The sequence below is a fragment of the Lepidochelys olivacea genome, assembly GCF_965140295.1.
Source record: "Lepidochelys olivacea isolate rLepOli2 genome assembly, chromosome: 6".
Taxonomy (NCBI): domain Eukaryota; kingdom Metazoa; phylum Chordata; order Testudines; family Cheloniidae; genus Lepidochelys; species Lepidochelys olivacea.
Window position 1 is genome coordinate 79,458,103 of NC_140416.1, and position 27,386 is coordinate 79,485,488.

At 37.4% G+C, this 27,386-nt stretch overlaps 1 protein-coding gene across 5 annotated transcripts in view; it reads right to left on the reverse strand.

The window, feature by feature from the left end:
- The window catches only part of HECTD1 (HECT domain E3 ubiquitin protein ligase 1), a 91,815-nt gene that overhangs the window by 20,971 nt on the left and 43,458 nt on the right, over positions 1-27,386 (reverse strand). For 2 of the 5 annotated variants that reach the window (XM_084629933.1, XM_084629932.1), the window contains exons 14-27: positions 27,099-27,362; positions 26,920-26,996; positions 23,907-24,041; positions 22,990-23,136; positions 22,535-22,629; positions 20,934-21,039; positions 17,014-17,148; positions 16,789-16,928; positions 16,031-16,354; positions 14,795-14,961; positions 14,384-14,560; positions 9,330-10,025; positions 4,853-5,074; positions 2,457-2,590 (exon numbers count right to left, since the gene is read on the reverse strand). In XM_084629933.1, coding sequence (XP_084486059.1) covers positions 2,457-2,590; positions 4,853-5,074; positions 9,330-10,025; positions 14,384-14,560; positions 14,795-14,961; positions 16,031-16,354; positions 16,789-16,928; positions 17,014-17,148; positions 20,934-21,039; positions 22,535-22,629; positions 22,990-23,136; positions 23,907-24,041; positions 26,920-26,996; positions 27,099-27,362 — 2,819 coding nt within the window. Of the gene's footprint in view, positions 1-2,456; positions 2,591-4,852; positions 5,075-9,329; positions 10,167-14,383; positions 14,561-14,794; positions 14,962-16,030; positions 16,355-16,788; positions 16,929-17,013; positions 17,149-20,933; positions 21,040-22,534; positions 22,630-22,989; positions 23,137-23,906; positions 24,042-26,919; positions 26,997-27,098; positions 27,363-27,386 lie in introns of all 5 variants that reach the window. The other 3 variants (XM_084629931.1, XM_084629930.1, XM_084629934.1) reach the window with 2 other exon arrangements.

Below are 27,386 nucleotides of genomic sequence, written 5' to 3' on the forward strand. Positions count from 1 at the left end.
TACTATTCACAAATTGACGCTGTTTGTAGCTACAAATGCACTCCCTGCCACTCCAAACAATTTTATTCATCAATACAAGACAACAGGGAAAATAATTAAGGCTGAGAGTCTGTCACAGACGTCACACAAGTCACAGACACCGTGACTTTCCGGAACCTCCATGACTTCCACATCTGCCGCGGCCCCAGGGCCAGCCATACCCCCAGTGGGTGGCCTCAGAGTAGCTGCACAGTCCTGGGGCCCAAGAAGCAGCTACGATTAAGTCAGGGGCATTTATAGTAAAACTTATGGACGGGTCACAGGCCGTGATTTTTTGTTTATTGCCCATGACTTTCACTAAAAATTAATTTTTAGCCTTCAAAATAATTAATTGGGAATTTAGTGATCTATATTTAAAAATAGTTTCAAAGTTTTCACTGAAAGCACAACCTTACCAGGATCTCTTATCCACTAACAAAAAATAGGATTTAAAAATACTTCAATTTGCAGGTAAAATTAGCCACAAGAGGTTGTTCACAAATTCCCATGGAAATAACCGAAACATTTAAGGAAACCTTCAAAGATAAAATAGTAAGGCCAAAGCTGTCAAACTTGGATTCCCATAAATTAGGTTTCTAAATCTATGTTTAGGCATCTAAGTCGCTAGATTTACATAAGTGTGAGCACACATGAATCCCAATGAAGTCAAGGTGATTTGTAGATGTTCAATACATCTGAAAAGATGTGAAGAATTACTCCGTAGGCAAACTAAGAGGAAATTCAGAACCATTACCACCAGAAGTCTTATGTTTCTCATTTTAGCTCCTGCAATGTCCATTCTCGCCACCTCCTTTTCTGAGGTCCCAGCACATACATACTGTGACATCACAGCTATCAAGGAACCAAACCAGAGCATGGAATCAACCACAATGGGTCAGGCAAGACCTGTGTGTGTGAGGTTTTTTTTTTTTAAGGATTTTTAAATACAGTGCACTTTTTTTCTTCCAAAGCTACCGAAATTCAATCTAAAGTCTGAAGTGATACTGGTCAATCTTGCCAGACTACTGTACACCTTTCGGGAATCTGATTTGTCTTGGGTACTCCCAAGTTTCACCTCTCTCAAAAACTATTTAAATTACAAAATCAGACATAAAAATACACAAGTGTCACAGGAAACTATTACTGAAAAATTGCTTACTTTCTCATTTTTACCATATAATTATAAATCCATTGGAATAATATTGTAAATAAATATTGTAGTTACATTTCAGTGTATAGTATATAGAGCAATATAAACAAGTCATTGCCGTGCTGAAATTTTAGTTTGTACTGACTTTGCTAGTGCTTTGTTGTAAAACCCGGCAAATATCTAGATGAGTTGATGTACCCTCTGAAAGACCTCTGCATATCTCCAAGGGTACGCGTTTCTCTGATTGAGAATCACTGAACTAGGGGAAGTAGAAGATTTGGCCAGAATAACATTGGCTCTTGTTACTGAAGTTGTGTTCCCATCATTTGTGGATCAGGTTCTCAGTCCAGGAGCCTGATTAGATTCCCAGCCGATAACAGGAGAGAAGGTAGCAACTGTGGCAGGTCAGCTTTTTTCACTTTCACACAGCCAGAAGGTTGTACCCACTGCTTTTGATGTTGACAGTGAACAGTAAACTTTGGATGCAACTATCATCCTTTTTCTTTGTCACCTGGAGATTTCATTACTGCAATACTCTCTGCATGGGGCTGTGTCTTAAATCCACCCAGAAACTGCAGCGGGTACTCAGAATTTGGCAGACTATTTGTTAAGTTGTGTGTCATTTTATGAGCACATTAAACTGGTGATCTATGATCTGAACTGGCTGCTCATTGGTTTCTGGGCTGATTCTAAGATGCTGGTTTTGGCCTATAAAGGTCTGAAAAGGCTGTGACCTGCCAGTGTTAGAAATTTCCTTTTCTCCTTATAAGATACTGCCATGGAAGCACATGAGCTATGGCTCCTTTGGTACAAAAAAGAAGGAGCTGGTGGAATGGCACTCACTATCACGGCCCTGCACCTTTTAATTTTCATTCCCTGATCACAGTCTGTAACAGTCCAAGCTTATTAGCGTTCAGGGCACACTGCAAGACGTATTTTTAATTGCTGGCCAACAAACCGAGGGTCAGATTGGGGAGGTAGTACAGTGGTTTAATTGGTGAGGTTTATTAATTTGGTATATTTATGTTACTGCTGGCATAGTGCTACTAGCAAGTAACTGTCAATATCTATTTATGCTGAATTGTTTTAAGAATTTGTCAAGTTGACTCAGAGCATGGAGCGGGTACTCTTATGTATTTATTATAAAACTCTAAATAAGCTCTAAGGATAGAAAAGCCAGTTCTAGGTCCCCACATTGCTAGCATATCTATGGGTGTTTTACATAGCCTTCAATATGCATACTTTATTTAAATGGAAAATATTTTTGTATGGTAGGTATATACTATACCATAACTTCCTCATATTCCTGATCGTCTTGATTGTCATCTTCATTTTCATCATCTTCCTCATCTGGCTCAGGCAGATCCTCATCATCCTCTAACTCTGCTAATAGAGTACTTGCCCGGCAGCTATCAAGAAAATCTATATATAAAATAAAAGAGACACAAACCCATTTTAAAAAAATAAATAAATAATTTTGAAAACTAAAAGCAGAGAAGAAAGAATGAAAACAGATTTCATTTAAACAAAATAACTATTAAGGAAGACAGGGCTAAAACCTAGTTCAAGATACTCTGGCAATGTGGAAAAGAAAAAAAGGTAAAGCACCTAAGGTAGCACACTTGGCAAAGAAACAGGAGTCTGTTCAAAGGACACAGTAAAAATACGTAGCAGTGTATGTGTCTAACTATTTCTTAGAAGTAACACCTACAATCACAGAACTGGTAAAAATGGGGGAAAAAATCTTTACCTCTTCAGTTTATATTACGCATTTCATAGCATTTTATATTCAGTCACACAGTCAGTTTCCCCTTTTATTGTGGGTCTTTCATATTTGTGTAAATATGTGGACTGTAAAACTACAAAGATTGGTAGCGGTACTCGGGGGTGATTACGACCTTCAAATACCTTTAACTCATTTTTAGACTAATTTCAAATTAATGGTGTCCTTTTTACTAACATTAAGTGTGTGTTCCAAACCATGACACATGACTAAGGCTATGATTTAATCATGGGTATTTTTAGGCAAAGTCACAGACAGATCACGGGCAATAAACAAAAATTCATAGCCCATGACCTGTCCATGACTTGAACTATAAATACCCCTGACTAAATCTTAGCTGGGGGGCCATTGCAGAAGTCACGGAATCAGTGACTTCCACGACCTCCATGACATAATGTAACAGACTCTTTTGATAATATATTTGTTAACACCATTTTTAAAGATAAAATGTATAATCACCCGTACTCCCCTAGTGTCTACTAAAGAGGATTTTTTTTTAGTGTGTGTGTGGGGTGGGGGGGTGGTATCTGCACCTCTGCTATGGAGGCTCTACCAGAGCACAACAAATAAATTCATCTATCCAAGCAACCTCTGTGTCGTTCCCAAGACTCCAGCAGGAATTCTATGACTACCACATCAGTCTTTCCCGAGTACAGTGTGCTTTAAGCCCAGCCACCGAGCCATAACAAAAGTTTCTGTCAACATGTAGATATTTGAGTGACACTAGTTCCATTTAGTATCACAGAATCAAAGAAATTAGAAATGGAAAAGGCATATTCAGACATCTTGTCCATCCCCTCTAATGGGCCTAATCCATTGAAGTGAATGGGCATTAGACGGGGGCCCAAGACAGAACTTCTCTACATTCTTTAAGTGCTTTGTTCATTTTAGTTTTAAATGACTCATGTAATGGAGTTCTCATGACCTCCCTTAGGAGGCTATTCCCCAGTTTAATAAACCTCTATGCTACAAAGTATTTCCTGATATCCAGCCTAAATTTTCCTTGGCTCAATTTCATCCCTTTCACTCCTATATATTACTCACCTTAGACTACCCTAAATTCCCCCTTTTCCATTTTAGTATTTACACCCTTTAACTGCTTATCTTATCCCATAGTTAGCATTTAGCCAAGCTAATCTGTATTGTGCATTTAAGTTCTTTTGTGTCTTTCCTCATAAATAAGACCATTCCATCCTCTTAATCATTTCTTTTTTTTAAATTCCCTTCAATTTGTTGACATTCCTCTGGTATTGGGATTCCTGGAACCACACACACACACTCTCTCTCTCTCTATTGATTCATAAAATAAAATGTGTTATCGCTGAGATAAAAGGCAATGGCCTGGATTTTTAAAAGATATTTGGGCATTGCTGTGTATAGCATTGCAACTGGTTTAGGAGACGAAATCTCATCTTCAAAAGGGATTCAGACCCTTTTGAAAATGATATTTAGGCTCCTGAATCAGTTAGGAACGGTAATGCTAAGCACAGGAATGCCTAAATACCTTTAAAAATCTGGACCAATATACCTATACAACACACAAAGAAGAATGTTTGATTTTAAAATACACCTATTTACTGAAGGTTTTAGACATTAAACTCATTGGTCCAATTTTTACAAAAAATCAAATATATTATTTAAATGCCTACATAAAAAAAATCAGTAAGAGTGCAGGAGAGAGATTTAGACTATAAAAAACAAAATGGACAAAAACACTGCCATTATATCAAAATTCCTTTGAATGAGCACAGCCTTGCATAACTCATGACAGGTGAACAGCTCAACTCTCAAACACTGTTCAGGAAATGAAATACTAAACAAAAAACCATCAAAAAGATAAAGAAGAAAAGGAAAATCATTAATGGGAGGTCTGCTTATGTTCATTTAAAAATGAAACTTACCATATAAAGAATATTCTGCCTCCTGACCTGTATCGCTCTCACTAGATGTTGATGTTAGGCTAGTAGTTAGAGTGTTACTAAGTGACTGACCAACAGATAAAACTGTAGTTGCTGTAGCTACATTGCTGCTGCTAGTAACACTGGATGTAGACATGGTCACTGTTGATGTGGTACCAGTTGTAGTCAGATTAGGAAAACTTTGGGCACCCATAAGAGGAGAAGCTATAAAGATATGGTAAGATACAATAAATGATTCGAAGAGCACAATTTACATGCATGAGTCCTGTGTTTGGGGGAAAAAAAAAAAATGTGGGGTTTTTTGGCTTGAAAGTCACCATAGGTAACCTGTCTAGGAAGCCTATGAGAAGAGGGGTCCTAAACACAGAGGTGTACAGCAACTGTTTGGTGGGTGTAAAATAGACCGCATGTCCAGTTTGGATCAACCTCCATGTAAACTAAGCAAAATTTTATTAAATACATCCCACTGTATACAAATTCCTTGGAAATCTGCAATACCTTCTTTAAAACCCAGTTTAATCTGATTTGATCTCTTCTCTAACTAATGTCAATACAATTTAATAGATATACAGAGAAAATATTCTAACTGCAAAAAGACAGTTAGAAACATTAGAACGGATATAATTTTGTAGATTCTGATGTTTGTGCATTTTACAAATCCTACAGAAACCCTAACCTGACATTCTCTCACATATGTACTGTTTTGTTTAATTCTATGTACTGTGTTTATTCATTAATATGGGCAATGTACTTCAGTCACAGGTGCTATGAAAAATGTAACTTAATTTCCAAACTTGTGTTAAAAATCTCAGCCATGATTTTATCTTAAAATCGTTTTCTGAATTTACCTTTTTAAAAAACATTAAAGACTAAAAACAAGAAAAAAAGAACTGTGAAAAAAAGAACACATGCTCATAAAATACACTAATTGCGTTTTATTTTAAATGTATAATAATTAAGGCCCTACTTGAATTACTGGATGATCTTCAAATAATTGTGGCTGAGGTGCAGACAAGACATGGAAAATCACAGAAAAGTAATAATGGACCTTTATTAATAGCAGTAATTTGGAAAAGCCAGAGAAGACCTATTTGTTTAAAAAAAATTGCTGGAAGGATATAAACACTCTAGTATTATGTTATGCCTGTTGTTTTTTTTAACGAGACATTATGCTGCAACAATAGTACATTCATTACAAAAGAAAGGTGACTGGTACAATATAAACTTCAGAAGATTATAAAAGTCTTAACACAATTACTGTAGAAATCAAGTCCAATCACTTTAGCCTTTTATATTTTACTGTTATTGCAGTACTAAATGCATAATCAAAATGTATGCAAAATTGTGGACTGTGCAAAGCAAGCCAATTAAAATAAAAACTGTAGTGGTAGCCCAATATCGCAGGATCCACAATATCACGAATGAAGTAGGGCCTTAATGATAACTGACATATGTGCAGCTTTGTTTACTGTAATTCAATGGGCAGAATTCTGGGTATTTACATGGTGACCGTGATTATATATGCAGTGCCGTACGGTGTATCTATAAGAAATCAAACACGTAAACCTCAATCCTGCAAATATTTCTGCACATGCTTAACTTTAAGCATGTGAATTGTCCCGTTGACTTCAATGAGATTTCTCACATGCCTGAAGTAAAGATTGTGTATGTTCGCAGGCTCAGGCCATAATAAAAATATAGCTTGCTGCATGTTATGTGATTTTCAAACATCATTTCTATAAAACATGTGAAATACAGGAGTTTGAAGTTTTAAAAATAAGTTTTTTAATTATTAAAAAAAGCAATTTTGGAAATTGCTTCCAAAAGGGACACAAGCAATTTAATCACATTAGAAAGAGTTTAGAAAAAAATTCAGTTTGTTTACTCAGTGCATTTGATAGCTCTGTGTATAATAAATGTTACTGCCTCTGTTTCATTCTATAGTCAGTCATTTCCCCTTTGCTGATATGAGTCTTACACAATAGGCTAAAAATTAAAACTAGTAACATCACAAAAATTGGCTGGGGTGTCCCAGGCAGGTATAGTACCTGAAAATTTCACAAACTAGATTTAAATTTTGAGGTTTCCTTTAAGTAGCTAACTTCACTTCCTAAAGAGACCTCTCACTGCCCCATACCTCTTTAAAGACAAGCACGAGAAATTTCAGGCCCAAGGATTTTTTTTTTTTTTTTTAAGTTTGAAGAGCCTGAAAAGGGGGATTATAATAGTGTGGATATCTTCTCATACACAACCACAGTAGCAACAGCAAGTTGTTACTAGAATAAGGATGAGGTACAGTAGAAGTCAAAGTCAGCACATGCCAGCTGTTATTACACGGTTATACAAGCGTAGAGAAACTGGTTAGCTCAGATACCACTGCATAGTAACTACTGGTAAATGCTGATATTTTTAAATTGCAACCATAATAGCTAGATCCCCAGACCCAATCATCTGTAATTTCAGACAGACGGTTTCTGGACAAGCCTATAGGCAGAATGTATCTGAATTCCAGGCCCTCCACTTATCTATGTGTAACCCCAACGCGTCCCAAGCTTCAGAGACTTCTCAGTTAAATATCCCAGATGAACCCCCACTTGTAAAAGCAACAGCGGGCGGGATCGAACCTGGGACCTCTGGAGCTTAGTGCATGAGCCTTTACTATGAGCTAAAAGCCATATGGCTCTTCACGAAGGCTGTGGAGTAGACTCATTTACCTCTTTCTAAGTGGTCTCGGTGCCACTAGATGGGACAAAACACCACACCCAGGAGGTTTGTGGGTTACATATGCATCATATTAAGTATGGTTTCTTTATTGAATTTAGTCCTTGGTGCCACATCTCTACTAGATGCCATTTTGTCCTTTTATAAAATTCAAAATAATTCCTAAAAGGAGAGAATTTTTTTTTAATTAAGATTTAATTTTGAAATAAGCAATTGGCAAGTTAAGGACTGGGTTTATTTGCACTTTGCATCAGTACTGTTTCACAATATATGTCTTAACATGCTGCCAAATTCTAGGAAGCTAATTAAGTGTGCTTTAAAACACATACTATTGTTTTCAATCAAAGTCCCCCTCACCCCCCACACACAAATTAACTTCAGCATTACTGGCACTGTTCTCCTGCTCTATGAATCAAAAAGCCAGTAATCTCTTTCTTCCTTTACTCCTTCCTCTATTCCCCTTTATCTTTATGCCTGCCCCAAAGTGTTAAATTATTTTTCCTGATCTCACTTTATGAATATAAGAATGGATAGCAAAAACAAACTGAAAAGTTTTCTATACATCATCATTCAAAGAAAAAAGATTAACACACATGCGCGCGCACACAAAAGGAACAAGGAGCAATCCCTTTTACTGTAGCTGGTCATTCACCTATTTGGAGAAAAAGAATACAAGGAAAAGGAACACAAAAGGTATGGCAATTCTAATATGAAACTGAACTGTTGCTTTCTGGTTAGGATGGCTTCATTTCTCTGAACTTGGTCAATTTGATAAAAGGCTGCTCATCAATGCCTTCCCCTAACTTAAACAACATAATTGGTCAAATTTACAAAACAAACATCTACAAGTTATATGATACACCAAGTGAGAGACAGTGCCATTGTAAAACTCAGAAGAGTGAACTAACTCATAATAAACAGCAGGATTTTATATACTTCCTTTACTATACCTTAAATCCAGCAAAGGACTGTAGCACATACCTTGCCTCAAAATACATACAGTACCATTGAAAACAATGGAACTACACACATGCTTAAAGTTAGGCATATGCCTAAGATTTGTTGGATCAAAGCCATAAATTATACACAAACTATACACAGCATAATGAATTCAGTAAAGTGGATTGCAGTTGGCCTTAATATTAAGTGGGAAATTATATCCATGGAAATTTTAAAATATCTTTCTACTGTATACTATTTTTTCTTTTACTGTGTTCTTTAGTTTTAAGTCTACAGAATCAATTCACAATGCGCAGGAAAATCCCCTAGTAATACTGGTAATTACATATATACTTTTCCCCCTCAGGGTAGATCAGACCTCTGCATGTGTGTAAATGTATGTAATATGGAACAGATTAAAGAGGCAGCCTCATAAATCAGCTGCTGTTACTTTTCCAGCATCTCTAATTTTGTTGAAGTATCACATTTTCAAAAATGTGTTACAGGAATAAACTTATTTTCTTGTTTGGAGAATGCTACAGAGGGAACAAGGACAGTTGACACCAATATAGTTACAAATTAGTGAAGAAACAGCAATACGCCATTTCCCAAATACAATGAACTCTTCATGAGTTATACAAAAACACAAGAAATGGGGGCTGATGTAAATTCCATATCAAGCTTTCAGAATGGACCACATTTAAAGTCTAAAAGGAAGCCAAAGACAGACACATCCTTCCACATCCCTCTTACATGAAGCATTTGATCTCATTTTCTGTCAAAAATATATCTTACTTACTTGCAGTGCTCATGACATTCCTTCCCAAAGTATTAGTGTTGTTATCACTGCTACTTCGGCTTAAATTCATGTTGTTAGTGGCATTGGTACGTGCTATGTTTGCCACTCTTCGTACAAAAGACTCCAAGCTAGAAGTTTCACGTGAAGATAAATTAGGAACACTTGCACTGGAGCTCATTGGAGCACCAGCAGCCAACAAAGAACTCACTGACAGTCTGTTACTTGCTGAAGAGCTAAGGGGTCGTTGGGAAGCTGCTTCTTTATTGGTCAGTTCAGATACTGAACTAACATCAGGAGAGCTCACACTAACAATTCCCATGGATATGGCACTAGACTCCCCAGGAGTACGTATGGAATTGTCAGGACCTAACTTCCTTTCTGCATTTTCATTTCCCATGTCCGCTGTTAAGGTGCTGGTGCTTGCACTGGATGATGACCCTACTTCAGCTTGAGGCATGTTATCAGCAGAAGACAGAACAACAATTGGCTCGTGGACGTCAGTGCCTGAAACTATATTCTGTTCCATTACACTCTCTGATCTCCGCTCCATTTTGCTCGAACCCAAGCTGATGTCGCTGCTACTGGCCACGCTACACACAGAACTGCTGCTTCCTTTTCTACTTGAGGAGCCTGCAGCAGCAGTCGTCTTGTCTGGACAGTTGTTTTTCACCAAGCTGCTCCATGACTGCGTTGTGCCTGAAACAGTGGATGAAACAGGTTTGGGTGATGCCGCTGAATCAGGGTCGTACCCTGGTGCAAGCTTGAGGTCAAACTTTCCTTCTGCGCCCATACGGTAAGAGTTAGAGCCACCAGCATCCCAGGTGACATCAATCCAGCCTGGAAAGGGACAGGAGTTTGTGAGACCCAGCAGAAAGCAGACAGGAGCGTGTCAGACAGTAGCTCCACAATATGGGATCAGCTTTGCATCAGGGCTGTATCTCTGAGTTACTAAAATTAGTAAATAGCCTTCAGTGCCAATTAAAATGAAAAAAGTTTTTGAACTTAAATAATTTGATAGTTTTACTAAGTTAAGTTGGCATTCACATGCCTTAACTAATCTCTATTTTCAGGGTCTGAGAATCCAGCCAAAAAAAGTTTGCTCCAGGCTGGAATTCGGCATACTAGATTCCTGTTAAACAGGCATTTCTTCTTGATTAAAAAAAAAAAATCTTTATTTTAATTAAAGATGGATATGAGTTTCATATAAGTGGGCTTGAAGTATTTGTAAGATAAAATATTTACTATAACAAAGGATGCTAATACAGTTTCCCCTAAATTTACAAATTTCATTCCTTAAAAATTAAGGAAGTTAAGTCAGCAAAAATCATAATTATGTATTAAAATAAGCATTAAATTTATGTATTAAAATTTCTCATGTCTTTACTTATTTCTGTGAAACTGTAATAATTACAACATTGTTATATATGTTGCTTAAATGAAGCTCAGTGTGCTAGCATCTTTAAGTTATAGAATGCATATTTAAAAAATGAAATTGATTAAACTGGGACTTTTTTCTTTCCTGTATTCAATTGAAAATACAAATAATTTTACTGAAACTCAGTTTTTTAGTTCAGTAATTAATGTGGACCCAATCCTGCATTCCTTACTCACATGAATAGCCTCACTGACTTCCACTGGACTATACAGGTAAGGACTACTTGCTCGAGTAAGGGTGGCAGGTTTGGACTCTATAATTGCAAAAGAATAATAAATTTAATAGAATGTTTGACTAGATGATTACTTGAGATGAAAATAGCTCTAACAGGGGATGCACCTTTTCAATTCTTTTATTAGAAGATGTTTCTAACACCATTGTGATGAAAGACTAAGATAAGCAAGTTCAAAAGATAAAGTTAATATCTAAACCCTTAATTCAGACTATTGTTACTACTGCTCACATCGTGTATAAATGGTAAAATGTTACTCTCATGTTTTAATTTCTTGCTTGTCTAAATGTTTATCACAATCTTAATGTTTCATAAAGGTTTTTTTTTTTTAATTTAAGCTTTACTATATGTTGTTATGATGAAAGTCGGTAGCACTGTTTCAACTGATCAGAACTTTCCATTAAACTCATAAAAATGTGGGGGGTTTTTTAGTCATTTTATATCACATCAGGAAGAAATGAGACCTAGAAACTGTCAAGCCTGATGCACGTTTTACTATTTCAAATAAAGACAGATATGAGCTATTTTTAAGTTAAACATTAAAATGTACTTTTGGCATCATCAGATGCTTTTTTTGTCTATGCAAAGTTCTACCCAAAAGGCATAATTTTTTAGAAGAAAATACAACTTCAGAGGCAATTCTCAAACGAGGCCAACATGCTCTTGCATTTTGGAGAAAAAAAGTGTTTTTAAATGGCCACAATCTTCATATGTCAAAAATAGGTATCCACATTAGCAGTGTCACAGTTTATGAAGTATTTTTGTTTTTACTATGCACTGATAAATATTTAAGAGATTTTATATGAACTGTTTCAAGCCACCTCAAACTGAAACTTGCCATGCAAAAGGTGACACACAAAATTTGAATTTTTCCTTTTCTCCATTAAAAACTCAGGATTTCAAATGCTTTTCTTGCCAAACTCTACACACAAGATAGGGATGTAAGTCCCTTATCATGGTAAACAAATATGAATTTCCTTATGGGGTTCAGGAGAGAATGTTTTGGAAAAGCAAAATCAAATATACTATTCATAGTTAGTAGTAGCTTTCCTACCATTTTTAGATTATCTGATTTTAAAAGCCGATATGAAATTTTTTCATATATATAACAAGGTCACTTTCTACGCATTAGGAATCTTGCTCCTGCAAGGTGCTGGGTACTCTTGCCCCAGTCCAACAAAGCATTTCAATATCTCCTTAAAATTCAGAAAATTCCAACTGAAGTCACTGGGATGTTTCTTGCAATATTCCAGCAATGCATAGGAAGACTATAGTACGGATTAAGAATTTGCTGATATGTTTTATGTAATCTGACTTAACCACATGAGAAGGCTGAGCAGTAGTTTCACTTATTTTAAATAATAAAGTTTTAACAAAGGGAGATAAACCATTGATTTATTAGGAGATTTGCATGATAAAAAGACTACTCACCAACCATACTTAAAAAAGTATTGCAAATAAGAATATGGCTGTGGATGTGGCTGCATCTGTTAAGAGCAGTGTACTGGCCATGGAAGAGTTCCCTACACGCTACACTGAAGTTTAAAAAAATATCCAAACAATATTATGTCTTTAAATAATATTAAAGGGCTAACAAGCGCACACAGAAAAAATACAGAGCTAAGGAAGGAGTGATCCTATATTCAGGAGGCATCAGAAATGGGGTTGATATTGTATCCTTGAAAGGGAAAACAATAAAGAAGGAGACAGTATAATCGTCACTGTTCGGGAGCCTCTCTGATAGCACTCTATATCCTCCTGAGCTCTGACTTCCATGGCTTTTGTAGGCCATTAAGTTAATCGCTTTTATATTAAGCAAACAGTGACCTGATCCCAGTGAAGCTAGCAAGACAGGAAAGGTATAGAATACGTATTTTAAAAAAAAAAAAAAAAGTCCAAGAAAAACATTGCAAACGCTAAGCTAGAAGAGATGCAGAAAGGTATTTTGAGATAATGCAGATATGAGGCATAGTTCATCATCTTGTACTAATCAACAATTTTACATGCTGTAAACTGTTTATCATGTCACAAACAGATTCTGCAATAACAATTTGGTGTATTTAATGAAGCAAAATGGTAAAGATATATTCATTTCATATTCACCGTTTCCAAACCAACTCAATTTCTACTGTACTTGTTATATGTACTGGAACAGACTATTTTCATGCATTAAAAAGAAAAATGTAGAATTTTACAACTGAACTGCAACAGTGAAAAGAAAATCATAACATTTAATTGACCTCCTCTAAAATATTAATCATCTGTGCCCTACAAACATTGTAACATTTTCTCATAGACTCTCAGACTTTAAGGCCAGAAAGGACCATTGTGATCATTTAGTCTAACCTCCTGCACATTGCAGGCCTCAGAACCTCACCCACCCAACCTCCTGTAATAGATCTGTAACCTCTGGCTGAGTTACTGAAGTCCTCAATCATTGTTTAAAGACTTCACGTTACAGAGAATCCCCCATTTACTCTATGTTAAATCAGCAAGTGACCTGTGCCCCATGCTGTAAAGGAAAGCAAAAAGCCCCTAAGGGTCTGCCAATGAAACCCGGGAGAAAATTCCTTCCCAACCCAAATTATGGTGATCAGTTAGATCCTGGGTATGTTGGTGAGACCCACCAGCCAGATACCTGGAAAAACAACTCACTGTAGTAACTCAGAAGCCTCTCCACATCTAGTGTTCCATCTGCAGGCACTGGAGATATATTTGCTACTAGCAATCCCAGATGGGCCACATGTCATTGTAGGCAATATCATACCATCCCCTCCAAACTTATCAAGCTCATTCCTGAAACCGTTAGGATTTTTGCCCCCACTGCTCCCCTCAGGAGGCTGTTGCAGAACTTTACTTCACTGATGGTTAAAAACCTTTGTCTAATTTCAAGCCTAAACTTGTTGATGATCATTTATATCCATTTGTTGTGTCAACACTGGCCCTTAACTTAAATAACTCCTCTCCCTCCCTGGTATTTATCCCACTGATGTATTAACAGAGAGCAATCTTAGCTCAGCATAGCCTTTCTTTGGTTAGGCTAAACAAACCAAGCCCCTTAAGTCTCCTCTATTAAGATAGGTTCTCCATTCCTCTGACCATCCTAATAGCCCTTCTCTACACCTGTTCCAGTTGGAATTCACTTTTCTTAAAATGGGAGACCAGCATGGCACACAGTATTCCAGATGAGATCTCACCAGTGCCTTGTATAATGGTAATAACTCTTCCCTATCTCTCTGGAAATACCTTGCCTGATGCATTCTAGGTTTGCATTAGCCTTTCAAAGTGAAGCAAAGAAAACAAAATGATGATTTCATAATCACAATTCAATAGAACATGAAACTATTAATCTAAAACTCTTTATAAATTCAATAAGCACTTCCTCACCATTATGCAATTCTCCTGTAACAGTGCCTTCGCCCTGTGGACTGCCATCCTGATCTCGCCACTTCCAGTCAATTCCCCTGATTACACGAGCACCAGGAACCATGTACTTCAAAACTTGAGAGCGAACTAGCCGCCTCTGCCTCCGCAGATTAGCTTCTGCCTCCTTAGCTGCTTTTCCTACACACAGTAATTGAAATGTAGATTAAAGAAAAATCTAGACAAGATTGTAAAAGTATGTTTAAAAGGTAAAGCTAAACTGCATCCAAACTTATTTTGAGCTTAGTTTTTTTTTAAAAAAGGTCAATGACAAAGTTCAATTTATCACTTTCCTCATATTCACTTATCTTCATGCCATGCATTCACTATCACTTTGTGGGAAAGCAAATTGGATAGATGTATTATTTTCCTTACCTAATTGATCTTCACACACTCCATTCACAGTGCCATAAAGTTCAAAACCAGACAGGGAGAGGTAGTGTGTTTGCCCACTGGCATTCTTTCCCATCTGTTTTATTCTTACATGTCTCCATCCTTGCTTCTCATCCTTTGGTGGATCTATAGGCCAGGTTGCTGTAGATCTTCATGTTAATTGGGAGAAAAAGAAGAGAGGCTTACTTTTACTAATGCTAATTTACTAATGCATGAAAACTGACAAGAACATGAAAAATATGAAAATAAGAAGCTTTACGGGTTACAAAATTTGGATGAGCACTGGTGTGAATTCACAAGTGTTACCTGCTTTCTCCAAAAGAAAACTAAAGCCATCTTCTAAATCTGGAGTTCAATTTTTCCATTATGTGAACCACATATTAAGAGTCTCCTGGAACACTTCTCCTCCCCACTCTTGATTGTACGGAGCACTTAAGGCTCCCAGTCACAATTACATAATTCCTGTAGCTACCATATTCCTGTAGCTACCATAGCAATTGCTTGCAGGAAAAATAATACTAAGTAAATTAATAGCTTGTTTTAGCTGCATTTACCATATTGTAAGGCAAGACAGAAACAAAGAGAAAAGCCAGCATCAAATGACCAGCCAACTTGCTACAAACCAGCAGCAAGTACTCAGTGGATTATCGACCCCAGTTTGGGGAAAACTACTCTAAACCATGTTATGTTGTTACCATGCAAGTTAAGCTTATTTAGCATCAGCTTATTCAGAGGAAGAAGAGGAATGCTGTGTTAGTCTTCAAATGGAAGAGTAAACAAAATTTGCTCTAACATATTTCCACTGCCTATGACAAACATTAGAAATTAGGCAACAATCTGATCTTACTACTATATTGAGATCAGACATTTGTTACATTCTACATTTCATAATGTAGAGTGATAATGGTCAGACACTCTTTAACAACAGTGAATCTCTCCATTACCCATATGCATATACAAGATCATAGCAAAGAAGCAACTCTGTGGAAAACGCAACAGTACAGATTTTCAATATTTATCAACATTTAAGTCCATAATACATCAGTGAAAATAAAAATGCGAAACTAAGTTTGTGGACTAGAAATGCTCTTAAAAGAACCAAAGAAGGGTTTAAAATTAGAGACGCAAGAGCCTACATCTAAAAGCTAGGAAATAGCAAAGCATGTTTTTAATTGACAGTTCAACTTTGTAAAGGCAGCTAGAATATTTTCAACATACCCTGGTTCATTGAGACTACAGTCATCAACATGGGTATACAAAGTAGTCCAGTTCTGTCCATCCTTGGATACCTGGAAAACCCAATTTCTGAGTGCAGATCTTCCATAACCACGAGCATGACGTAACGTATATGCCGATGGTATTACCCAAAGACCAAGATCTATGGCAAACCAAGCATTCTTATCATCATTAGTATGACAATTCAGAGCTGAACTCTCTCGGCTTAAGATGTCTTCCAAACGTCCATAAGGCAAATTTCTTCCTTCTGAAGATGTAACCACTACTAACCCATAGGCTGCTGGATTTACCCACTCATATGCAGTTCTATGTTGAAAAGAGAATTGTATATTATTAATTATCATTTACATTAAAAGAACAGATCAGTAAAGTTTGACAGACTGCTGAGAATAATTTTTAATTAAGATTAAATTATAAAATAGTCAGACCCCCTGAGATATTAAATAATTGAGAGAATCCAAAACTTTCATATTACTACGAGTTCAAAGAGAAAATGATTTGTCTTAGATAAAGACAGAAATTGAAATTCCCAAGACAACTTCAAAGATTCATAATGTTCTTTTATTCCTCAGGTACAATACACACAAATTTAATTCTATCCAGGAATACTAAAAAGGACAAATCGTTCTTTTCGAAATGATAGTATATTCCATTTTACTACAATACTTCCTTGAGTTTTGCTCCTGGTAACTATGGCATATTACATTTGATTTAACTAAATTAACTCTGAAGAATCTTACCTTGCATTTGTCCCAATCCAGTAAATAATTCCATTTTCATCAAAGTCATGTTGGTGCCTGAATACAAATGTTTGGCCTTCACGTAGTTTTCGTACAAAAACAAATGAAGCTCGATCAAAGTCATACCACTGCTTTGCTACCTAAAGAATGAAAAAACAATTGAAATCATATCAAGAAAGAATGCCTCTACTCTTTGCAAATTCATCTGTGTGAGATGTTGCTCACCATTTTCAGGAGATATTGCTCTAAGGATTCCACTGTTGCCAAAGGCTCCATTTTCAACATTCTGCCAGTTCGATCTATCAAAGAAGTCTCCCCAGAAGCACGTTCCAAACGAAACCTCAATCTTCTTGTTAATATCTAAACTCAAGTGTACCAAAACATTAATAAAGGCCTCTTCTGATCATACATGTGTCAATTTTATGAAAGTTGACACATTTCACCATAATAAAAAGTTGTACTGATTCAACCAAAATATATTTCCACTTTTATGTTTTCATATACCTGTTAATAAAATAACAAGAGCACAAAATGGAAACAAATACATATATCTTATTAAAAAACCTTTCAACTTTGCATTGTTACAGCTAACCAGACAGATATTCCTTACTGTACTACTGGAGAACATGTTAAGTAAATTTTCTTTTCATCTTATGCCACAAAATTATTTACAGTAATGTCTATTAATCAGGAATACAAAACTTGAAAATACTTTAAAACATATCCAATTTATAAAGTAGTGTTTTCATAAGTTCCCCTAGCTAATTTTTGGTAATTTAAACAGTATTATTATTAACAATAATACTTTGCACTTCGTAGGGCCTTCCATAATCTTAATAACTACTTTCTAGTCTGAATGAGTTAAGACTCAACACCTGTTGGGCAGAAATGGGTAAACAGATGGGGAAACTGCAGCACCCAGATGTTATAATAGGAAGTCTGTAGCAAAGGCAGAAACAGAAGTCACATCTCACTGGTCTCCCTGATCAGGGTTTAGCCACAAGACCATCTTTCCCCTCACACAGTTTTCTTCAATCCCATAGCTACAAAAGGAGCCAAAGTTAACAACTTTCACATTCTACCAGTTCTTTAGTTGAAGCCTGGGTCCGTTTTTGGTATATATATGTAGTGGACACTAGTTCCATCTGAAACGGTCAAGATGTGTATAACTGATTCTATGTATCTTAAGACATTGCAGTCTGCAAACTCTCTCAGGCAAGTCATCATTGCACTTGAGAATTTTTTCATCGTTTTTTTCTCTGGTTACAGCTGCTAAGTTTGTGACATTCTAAATATTCTCATCGGAAGAGTTTGGATTCATAATCATAGGAGGATGACTTAACCACAAAATTAAGCTGAAGAGAACCTAGGTTTAGAGAATATTTTTAATAAACAAAAGATGGCAAGAACAGAAATGGCAATTGAGAAAAATTATTGGTAAAGCTGTAAAGCACTACTGCAGGACTAAATACTTACTTTTCAAAAGTTACTGCAAGCCAGAGACCCCCCTTTTATTCCTAAAAATTCTTGCATTCTTATATTAATACCAGGAATCAATTTACCATATTGAAGTCAGCATCAAATGTATGGGAAGTAGGATGGAAAGTCAGACAAGAAATCTAACAACTGCTGTTCAGCATGCTGGCCTTAGAAAGTTTATCCATCAAACATTACCTTACTAAGGAGGAATAAAGTTTGAATTTTTTCCCCCTTTTTACAGATGCTTAAAATAAGCCAGACTTGAACAATGTTAGTTACTTTTAACTTATGAACAAGCAACGGCAACGCTTCTCCACATTGGTCTGATGAGATAATAAACTGGGTCTATGAGAAATAAAACAATTTTAAAAGTATTATATATAAGAAAAAAACAAAAACTTAAAAGCCACCTTTGTTGCCACTTGCCTCTCCAACTACCAACCCATCTCTAAACTAACTGAATGTGCTGTCTAAAATTTCTCTCCGGTCCTCCAATTCCATTCTAAACCCTCTCCAAGCTGACTTCTGCCACTTGCACTCCACTGAAACCACTCTCACCAAAGTCTCTAATGACCTCCTTCCAAGCTAAAGTTCAGGCTTGTTCAACACAGTCCATCATACCCTTCTTGAAATCTTGTCCTCCTTTGGCTTTCATTACTGTCCTCTTCTGGTTCTCCTCCTACTTCTCTAATAGCACCTTCAAGCAAGTTATTGTAGGATTCTCCTCATATCCCCTCCAACTTTCTGTAGGGGTTGCACTCTAGGCTTCTACTCCAGACCTGTCTCCTTCTGTCCAAACTAAAATCTCAACCAATCTCTCTGACATCTCACAGATGTCTAACCATCAGCTCTAGCTCAACGTAGCTATAACAGAGCTCTTAATCTTGCCCTCAGCTCTCCCTTCTACCTTGATCATTGTGAACAATAACTCTATTTTGCCTGTCACTCAGTCCCATCACCTGGGCATCATCTTCAACTTTGATCTCTCTCCAGGTTCTCACATCCAGGCTATGCCTATATCTTGAAGTTTCTTTCTGAATAATGTGTCTAAAATACAGTCTCTGCAATTCATCCACACAGCTAAAAGGCTCATTGAGGCTATAATCTCATATCTCAATTACTGCAACATCCTTTTCTCTGCCCTTGACACACGCAATCTTGCCCTGATTATATTCATTCAGAATGCTGCTGCAAGGATCATTTTCATCACCTATCACTTTAAGTCAACCTTCTCTTTGAATCTCTCCACTGGCTCCCCTTTCTCTATCACATTAACCCACTTGTTCTCACTTTCAAGGCCCTTCACAGCCTATGCCTGGCCTATCCATCGTCTCTTATTCAGCCAAATTTTAATTTTCCATCTGGTAGATTTTTGTACTGACAAAATTGACTGCATTACAGAAATTGCTGGGGAAATGCTAGCGGTTTTGAGGACAGGAGGGAAGTTTGGGCTTTTGGCACCCCCAAGGGGTTGTGGAATGTGGTTTTAATTTTGATTCTCATGCCCAGCTGAAATTTTTGGTACTGGAGAAGGGATGCATCTTCTCTTTCTACCCCCATTTTGAGGGGGGGAAAGAGATGGCTTTCCATTTTGGAGCAGGAGTTTAATTTGAGTTAATTTACATTTCTTGTTCCCACCACAGCAACCCTGCACAGTAGCTGTCTCTGATCAACCAATAATGCCAGGCTTCATCACCCACTTGTTAAATTTTTAAACAAGCACCTTGGTATTTTCTCCTATGCTGCCCCTCTTGAAAAGAGCTCCCTTTAAACATCTACAAAACAACCCCATTATCCTCTTTCAAACTGTTTGTACGATGCCTACAATAAACTTGACAACAATTAGGCAACTGGTATGTTGATACCACTGCCTGCCATGCTGATCAACACTGTCTCACTGTTTCCTCTTACTCCCCCATGTGTGTTCTTCTGTTGTTTCTTGTCTTACATTATAAATTCTTTGGGACAGGTACTATCTTGTTGCTCTGTGTTTACGCAGCACCCAGCACTATTACAAATAACAACAGAAAGATTACAAATAATCTTATTGTACATTATTGCACAGTTTGGTTGTTTCAGTGCAAGCAAAGTAAGACAGCTCCAGCTCTGAAGATTTTACATCGTAAATAACTATGGTACAGCTGACCAACAGAACAGCTGAAGTAGTAGTCCTTTATTACAGAGTCCCCCTGCACCAAGAACTAGTAATAATGAAAAAAATCACAGTAGATATATTACGATGTTTCCCTATGCTGTTCTTTTCCTAGGGCTTGTCTACATACAAAAGCATGTACAGTACAACCTGCTAGAGTGGATGCAGTTATATCAAGGTAAAGTGGTCGTACTGGTACAGCTTATTCCCACACAGGATGGGGAATATCACTGGACACAAGGAACAGTTGACAAATCCCCTCTTTTTTCAGTCAGAATTTACCTGAACTCTCACTTTCTATAAGAAAAGTGAATGAAACTGCTAAAAAATCTGAGCAGTACAGCAAGTTGCAGAACATTAAAGAATAATGAGGTCAGATCTTTTTTAAGGTTAAAAAAATTCTCTAATTCTTTACAACTAGACAGGAATATGCCTCATGTAGATTGACTGAGATTTTTTCCTAAAATTAATATGAAACTCAACATTATACATTACTATAGCAATACACAGTTACCTGAAGATTATATGTAGAGCCTGGTGTATCATACAAGTAGAGAGGTAGACGTTCAATAGATTCTAACACTGCTATCAATTTCCGAATTAATGCAACTGCTGGACGACTGTGAAGTGAAGCAGTTAGACATTACAAAAATTAACTCACATTGAAAACTCAAGAAAATGTTTTTGACTAAATCTCAGGGGATAGCAATGTTTTGTTTTAACGTTTGGAAGAAAGGTGAAGTCAGACTGTTTAAGAAGATAACTTGTCAAACCTATGGCACTCCTGTATTTATCAAAATGTTTAATTATTTCAATTAAAAGTATCTAACATTTAAAGATACAGGTGCAATGGTCTTTCTTCCTTTCTTAGGTACCCTATCTTCTATAGCTAAAGGAACGTTTGGTGACCCTTTAACAGTGGAAGTTGCTTTCAGCCTACAACTCAACGTTCTTGCCATGTCTTCCAACTCCTTGTTTTTCTCTGGCCCCCTACTTCCTCCTTTCTTCAGCTATTCAAAACCCTTAGGCCTTCTTAATTCCCTTAGGGATATCTACACAGCGAAGAAAAACCCATGGCTGGCCCATGCTAGCTGACTTGGGCTCGCATGGCTGTTTCATTGCTGTGTAGACTTCCAAGCTCAGGCTGGAGCCCTGTAGAATGGGAGGGATCCAGAGCTCAGGCTCCGGCCCAAGCCCAGAAGTCTACACAGCAAGGAAACAGCCCCACAGTCTGAGCCCAAGTCAGCTAACATGGATCAGCCATGAGTTTTTCTTTGCTCTGTAGACATACCCTTAAGTTAAGGGTTGCTTCAATACAAACTTGATGACACCCTGCACCAGGGGACTAAGATATTGACTTTTGCTGTAGAACCATATCAGAATCAAATATGCACTGATGGCTGCAGGAAAGATACGTTATCAATTGCATCATGTCAGGTACTCTTTACGTATTTTGGCAATTAACATCCAACCAGACTAAGCACCAGGTGGAAGGGTACTAAGATAATGAAGTACTGGAACTAAAAAGGAAAGGCCATGGGGAAAAAAGAGAAATATAGAAAACAGTGGGACAGGAGAATAGTGATGCTCTGGGCTATAAAACAGATCTGATATATAACAGTGGGGAGGAACCAGATACCATCAAACTGTACCACAAAGCCACAAAAAATGACAAATCAAGAAAATAAATTTGAGAAATTAAGAATGTGTATATTTTCAAATAACTATGTATTAAAGGCACCACACATTAATGACAGCATATTTATTTTGTGAATACCCTCTGGAAATTAATTTCTCTAATGGCTGTTTAAGTAAAACAACACTCCAACATGTTTATGTCAGTCTATAGTCACTGATTCCACAGTGTTAAACAGTCTACTATGCCACTATAGAATGAAAATGCCCACATATGACTGATTAATGTGAAGCTACTTTATGCCTTTATGAATTAGCATAAATAGAGCATATTCCAAGTAGCAAACTGGTCAGTCAATTAGTAGTTTAATGGCAGATGCTGTCACTTAAGACTAGTAAAACGAAAAACCCCAGGGCAAATGTAGGTCTTATTTTGTTTTACTGCTTCACAAAGGAACACAAATTATTTTTTGTTTTTACCTTTCATCATCTTCATTTTCACTGAATGCTGTTTTGAACACATTTATTCTCTCTACTAGTTGGCTACAATCTTGTTTCACATCTAAATCCACATTCTAACAAAAAAGAAAAAAAATATTATTAAAACATGTAAAATGGTGCAAAGTAATAAATATATTGCTTCTTTAGACTGAAAATGCACTTGTTCATACTTACTGACTGCTACCAGTACAAAAATAAAGAAAGAAAGAAATTGAGCAAATATGAAAAACGTGATTTTATCTTTTGATTACACATGAACTTCTGCTTATATGTTATATATATTCTTCAGCTGGTTTAAGTCTGCATAGCTCCATTTAAGTCAATGAGAAGCTATGCTTATTTACACCAGGGGAGCATCTATTTATTGTAAATTGTTCATTTTTAAAGTAAATTGTACTCTTTTCTGAACACCTCCAACTTTTCAGTAAACTTACATTATTTAAAACAGTAAGAAGTGCCTGCACTAAGCCACTACTGCACATTTCATATGGTGAGATAGTGTTTTCATCCTTCAACAGCACAATTAAGTTTTCTAAAGCAGTCTTCATTAAATCTCTCCAAGTATTTTCTCCCTCAATGCACTGGAGACAAAGAGAAGCATAAGATGAGACAAGTTAGTATAATTTAACTGAAGTATTATTCCAAGTACTACTACATACACCAGGGGTGGGCAAACTTTTTGGCTCGAGGACCACATCGGGATTGAGAAACTGTATGGAGGGCCCGGTAGGGAAGACTGTGCTTCCCCAAACAACCTGGCCCCTGCCCCCTATCCCCCCCCAACTGCCCCCCTCAGAAACCCCAACTCATCCAACCCACCCTGCTCCTTGTCCCTTGACTGGCCCCTCCCGGGACCCCCCCGACCCTAACCGCCCCCCAGGATCCCACCCCCACATCCATCCCCCACCCCCTGACAGGCCCCCCAGGACTCCCACGCCTATCCAACCCCCCACCCCACCCCCGTTTCCCATCCCCTGACCGCCCCCGCCTCTCCATCCCATCCAACTTCCCCCTGCTCCCGGGGACCTCCTTATCCAACCTCCCCCACCCCCTTTACCATGCCACTCAGAGCAGCATGCCCGGCAGGAGCAGCAGGCCAGAACACTGGCGGTGCGGCGAACTGAGGCTGCGGGTGAGGGAGCACAGCAGGGGAGGGACCGGGAGCTAACCTCCCCAGCCAGGAGCTCACTGGTTGGGCAGGATGGTCCTGCAGGCCGTAGTTTGCCCACCTCTGACATATACAGTTTTTGACAAAATATGTGAAAACTGTAAACATGAACATTTCATGTCTTAATTTATTGCAACTTTCCCTTGTTTCATGATACATTAAGATATGAAAGCCTATACTTACCTGTCTGTTTGTATGAAGTTCCCAAGAAGATTCTAACTGGGTTGCTATATTCCTCAATGTTACAACTACTCCTCGAGGCATGCTTTCAACAGCTTTAAAATGATCATCATATAAATCTCTTGCCATAGTTCGTACCTGCCAAAAATTATTCTAAGAATCAAAATTAAAATATTCTTTTTATATTTTAGTATGCACAGTTAGTCATTTTGAATCATCTGAGAAGAAAGCCTCCTAAGGAATATGGATGTCTCCTAAGTAACAGCATATGAAACTGAAATAGGATGGTAATTTTGGTCTTGCCTAAACTTCCTTTCTAAAAATTGAAACTGGACTGCTACTGCTCATTTCTATTTTAAATAGCTCTTCCCCTTAACTGTTCCTCAGCAATTCATATCTAGCACAATCTCCCCCTTTCTATAGCCCATTTTCTCTCCACAGTCAAAGCTTCAATACTCTCCAACACAAATGAGATTCCTAGAGATATTCTGGCACAACAATCAAGTAAAATACACCACCACCACAGACGGCACTGCCAGAATGACCATCTTTGTAGAAAGTGAATTTATAATGCCAGAAGGAGAGGGGTAGGAGCCCCTACTCTCCCCATAAGATACCTTGATGGCAGAGGGGAGAACAGTGGCAGGCTAGACAAAAAAATCCCTTCTACACATGGCACCACAGCCTGTTCCATAGATGCTCCTCCTACAAGGTGCTGTTGTCACCACTGAGGTGCTCCACTTCAGTCAGGAGAAGCTCCATGAGGAGACGAAGACAGAAAAAGGAGTGATGGATAGTGGAGCATACAGAATAGCTACAAAGCAGGTGGCAAGCCCTGCAAGGCATCAGTGATTTTTCTGAGCTTGGCAAACAAATTATGATGGTTCAAGATCCACAACAGAATATATTATAGTGATGTTTACAGAGGATACAAATATAAAAGCAACTGTAGTTTAATATTTTAGTATCATCTTTATTCAGAACAGGAGGAGGAGGAGATAACAGGTTTGGGAGCAACTGTGACAACTGTACTATAAATTTGCTTTAGCAAAATACCAGAATATACATGTGAGATTACTAGTGTTTCTTCAAGATTCTAGCATCTGGGTTTTCTTTGCTAAAGATGTCCATGACAACAGTATTTAGATGAGTGGGAAGGAATATAAACTGATCACACAACCTGAAAACTAGAGTAAGGGTAATCACACTGCCTTGGCAAACTGCATATTTGTACATTGAAAACCTTAGTGCATGTTGCTAAATTTCAAGCACACGTGCCATGCTTATGAACTAGTTAATTTGTAACTGTAAGCACAACAAAGGTTACAGAACTTATATGAATTTCTTATCTGTGCCTATGTCTAAACTCATATCCTAGACGTGTTAATCTCTTCATAGTGAAGGTTAAAACTAACATTCTATTATAAACCCCCTTTTTCCTAACACTCCATCCCACTTCACCAATACTAAACCAACTCCCCCAAAAATTTTCCTATGTGATCTTACACGAAGCTTTTCTGAAAGAAGCTTTTCTAAAAAGCCTGAGGCCAATAGGAGAAGGCATTCATTAAGTGACCGTTCAAGGAAATCAGGTATTTTGCTTTTCGGAGTTTTTCTAATATTTTTTGCCTCATAATAATGACTCGTGTTCTATGCAGCAACTACTTGACACAGACTCTGGATTTCTGCAACACTACGTCCCTTCCTACTCCAAGATCTCTTCCTTTCACTGCTCCTCATCCAACCAGTACAATAGAACAGTATTTATGTTTATTTTTATATTAAATTCAATTTTACATTTCCTCCACATTCAAATTTCTGATGTAGTATGTATTTTTGTATTTACAATGTGTAATTGCACTACAAAAATTGTTGCGGAAAAGCTGGAGGTTTTGAGGGTCAGAAGGAAGATTGGACTTCTGGCACCCAGAATGTGCTATCAGTTTTGGTTTTCATGCCCGGCTGAAGTTTTTGGTACTTGGGAAAGGATGCATCTCTTCTTTCTCCCCTCATTTTAAGGAGGGAAAGAAGTGACTTTCCATTTTGGAGCAGCAATTTTAATTGAGTTAATTTATATTTCTTGTTCTCCCCACTGCCACCATTCCCAGTAACTGTCCTAGGGCACCCCATCCCAATATCTGTCACTTGATCTAGCCCTGAGTTACCACCAAACTGAGGTGTAGGTAGGCAGAAGACACTTTTCCTCAGGGCTATTGTTGCATGCTATCTGCAGACTCGGGCAGATAACACTGCAACACCATAGGTACCAAGCATATTTGGTTCATGTTCTGCAACTTTCAGTCACAACCATATGAGTTAGAGGCTTGGTTTTAAGAAGGAGAAAGTTCAGTTTCTGGAGCACAATTAAGAATAAAATGTAAATATGCAGCCATTTGCACAACCCCATAACTGTATAATATCTGTAAAACAAAGTGCCAAAAATTCAGGTTTGTTTCATTTGCTGACCTTGCCTAAAACTGGCATTTTTGGCAATTTTCAGAGAAGTCTGAGATGGGAAATGTAAGTTCTTCTCTGACTGAACTTGTTCCCAATCAAATCAATGACAGTAATTCCATTTATTTAAATGGGAGCACGAACAGGGAGGTTTGAAAAGTAATTTTTGTAGGAAACAAGTGCACAGGTCTTATAACTTTCTCTGTTTGTGTCACTTTGCATAGGTGTGAATAGGGAGAGGTGACATCTTCGTCTACGGCAATTAATGAATGTACACAAAGCAATATTTTAAAGGATAAGATTTATCTCAATGAGAAGATCAGGCTTGTTAGAAACAGTGGATGAGAGCCATAAAATTACTGTAGATTGACAAATTACATTTTTTTTTTAAACCAACATGGCTCATTTTCTATCAAATCTTAAAAAAAATTGCTCAATTGATACTAAATTGGTTGTTAAAAACCTCAGTTATAGGAATGCATCTCTTCATAACCTAAGAAAAATTAAGAATATAGCAAACCACAAATTTGATTAGAAGTACAAAAACCACACACTCACAAACCTTTTGCTTTGTTTTCTCTAACTTGGATTTCAGTTTTCTACCTCTTTTGCCAGTCCAGCCAGTCACAAACTCTGATCCTGCAAACCAATTTTAAAAAATTTTTAAATTTCACAATACTTAAAACACACACGCACACACCCATGCCCATTCCTGTTTATTACACATATCTACATACTTACCCAAAGAGGTTTCAGCCGTAAATGAATGTTTAGTTCCTCTATTGGACTCAAAAACAAAGCCTGGGAGATCTTCCTTTAATATTGTAGCTTGCTGACCATCTGAATTGTGGATAGCAATTTCTCCTTCCTTCAAACAGGTGAGTGACCAGTTTCCCACAGTAAGTTTAGTGGGCCCAGGTGCTGATAAAATTGGCTGACTTGTGGTAGATGGCTTTACTTGGCTTCGAGCTCTTTGTAACTTCTCTAAGAATTCACTTCTACTTTCTATTAAAAAAACAAACAATTTTC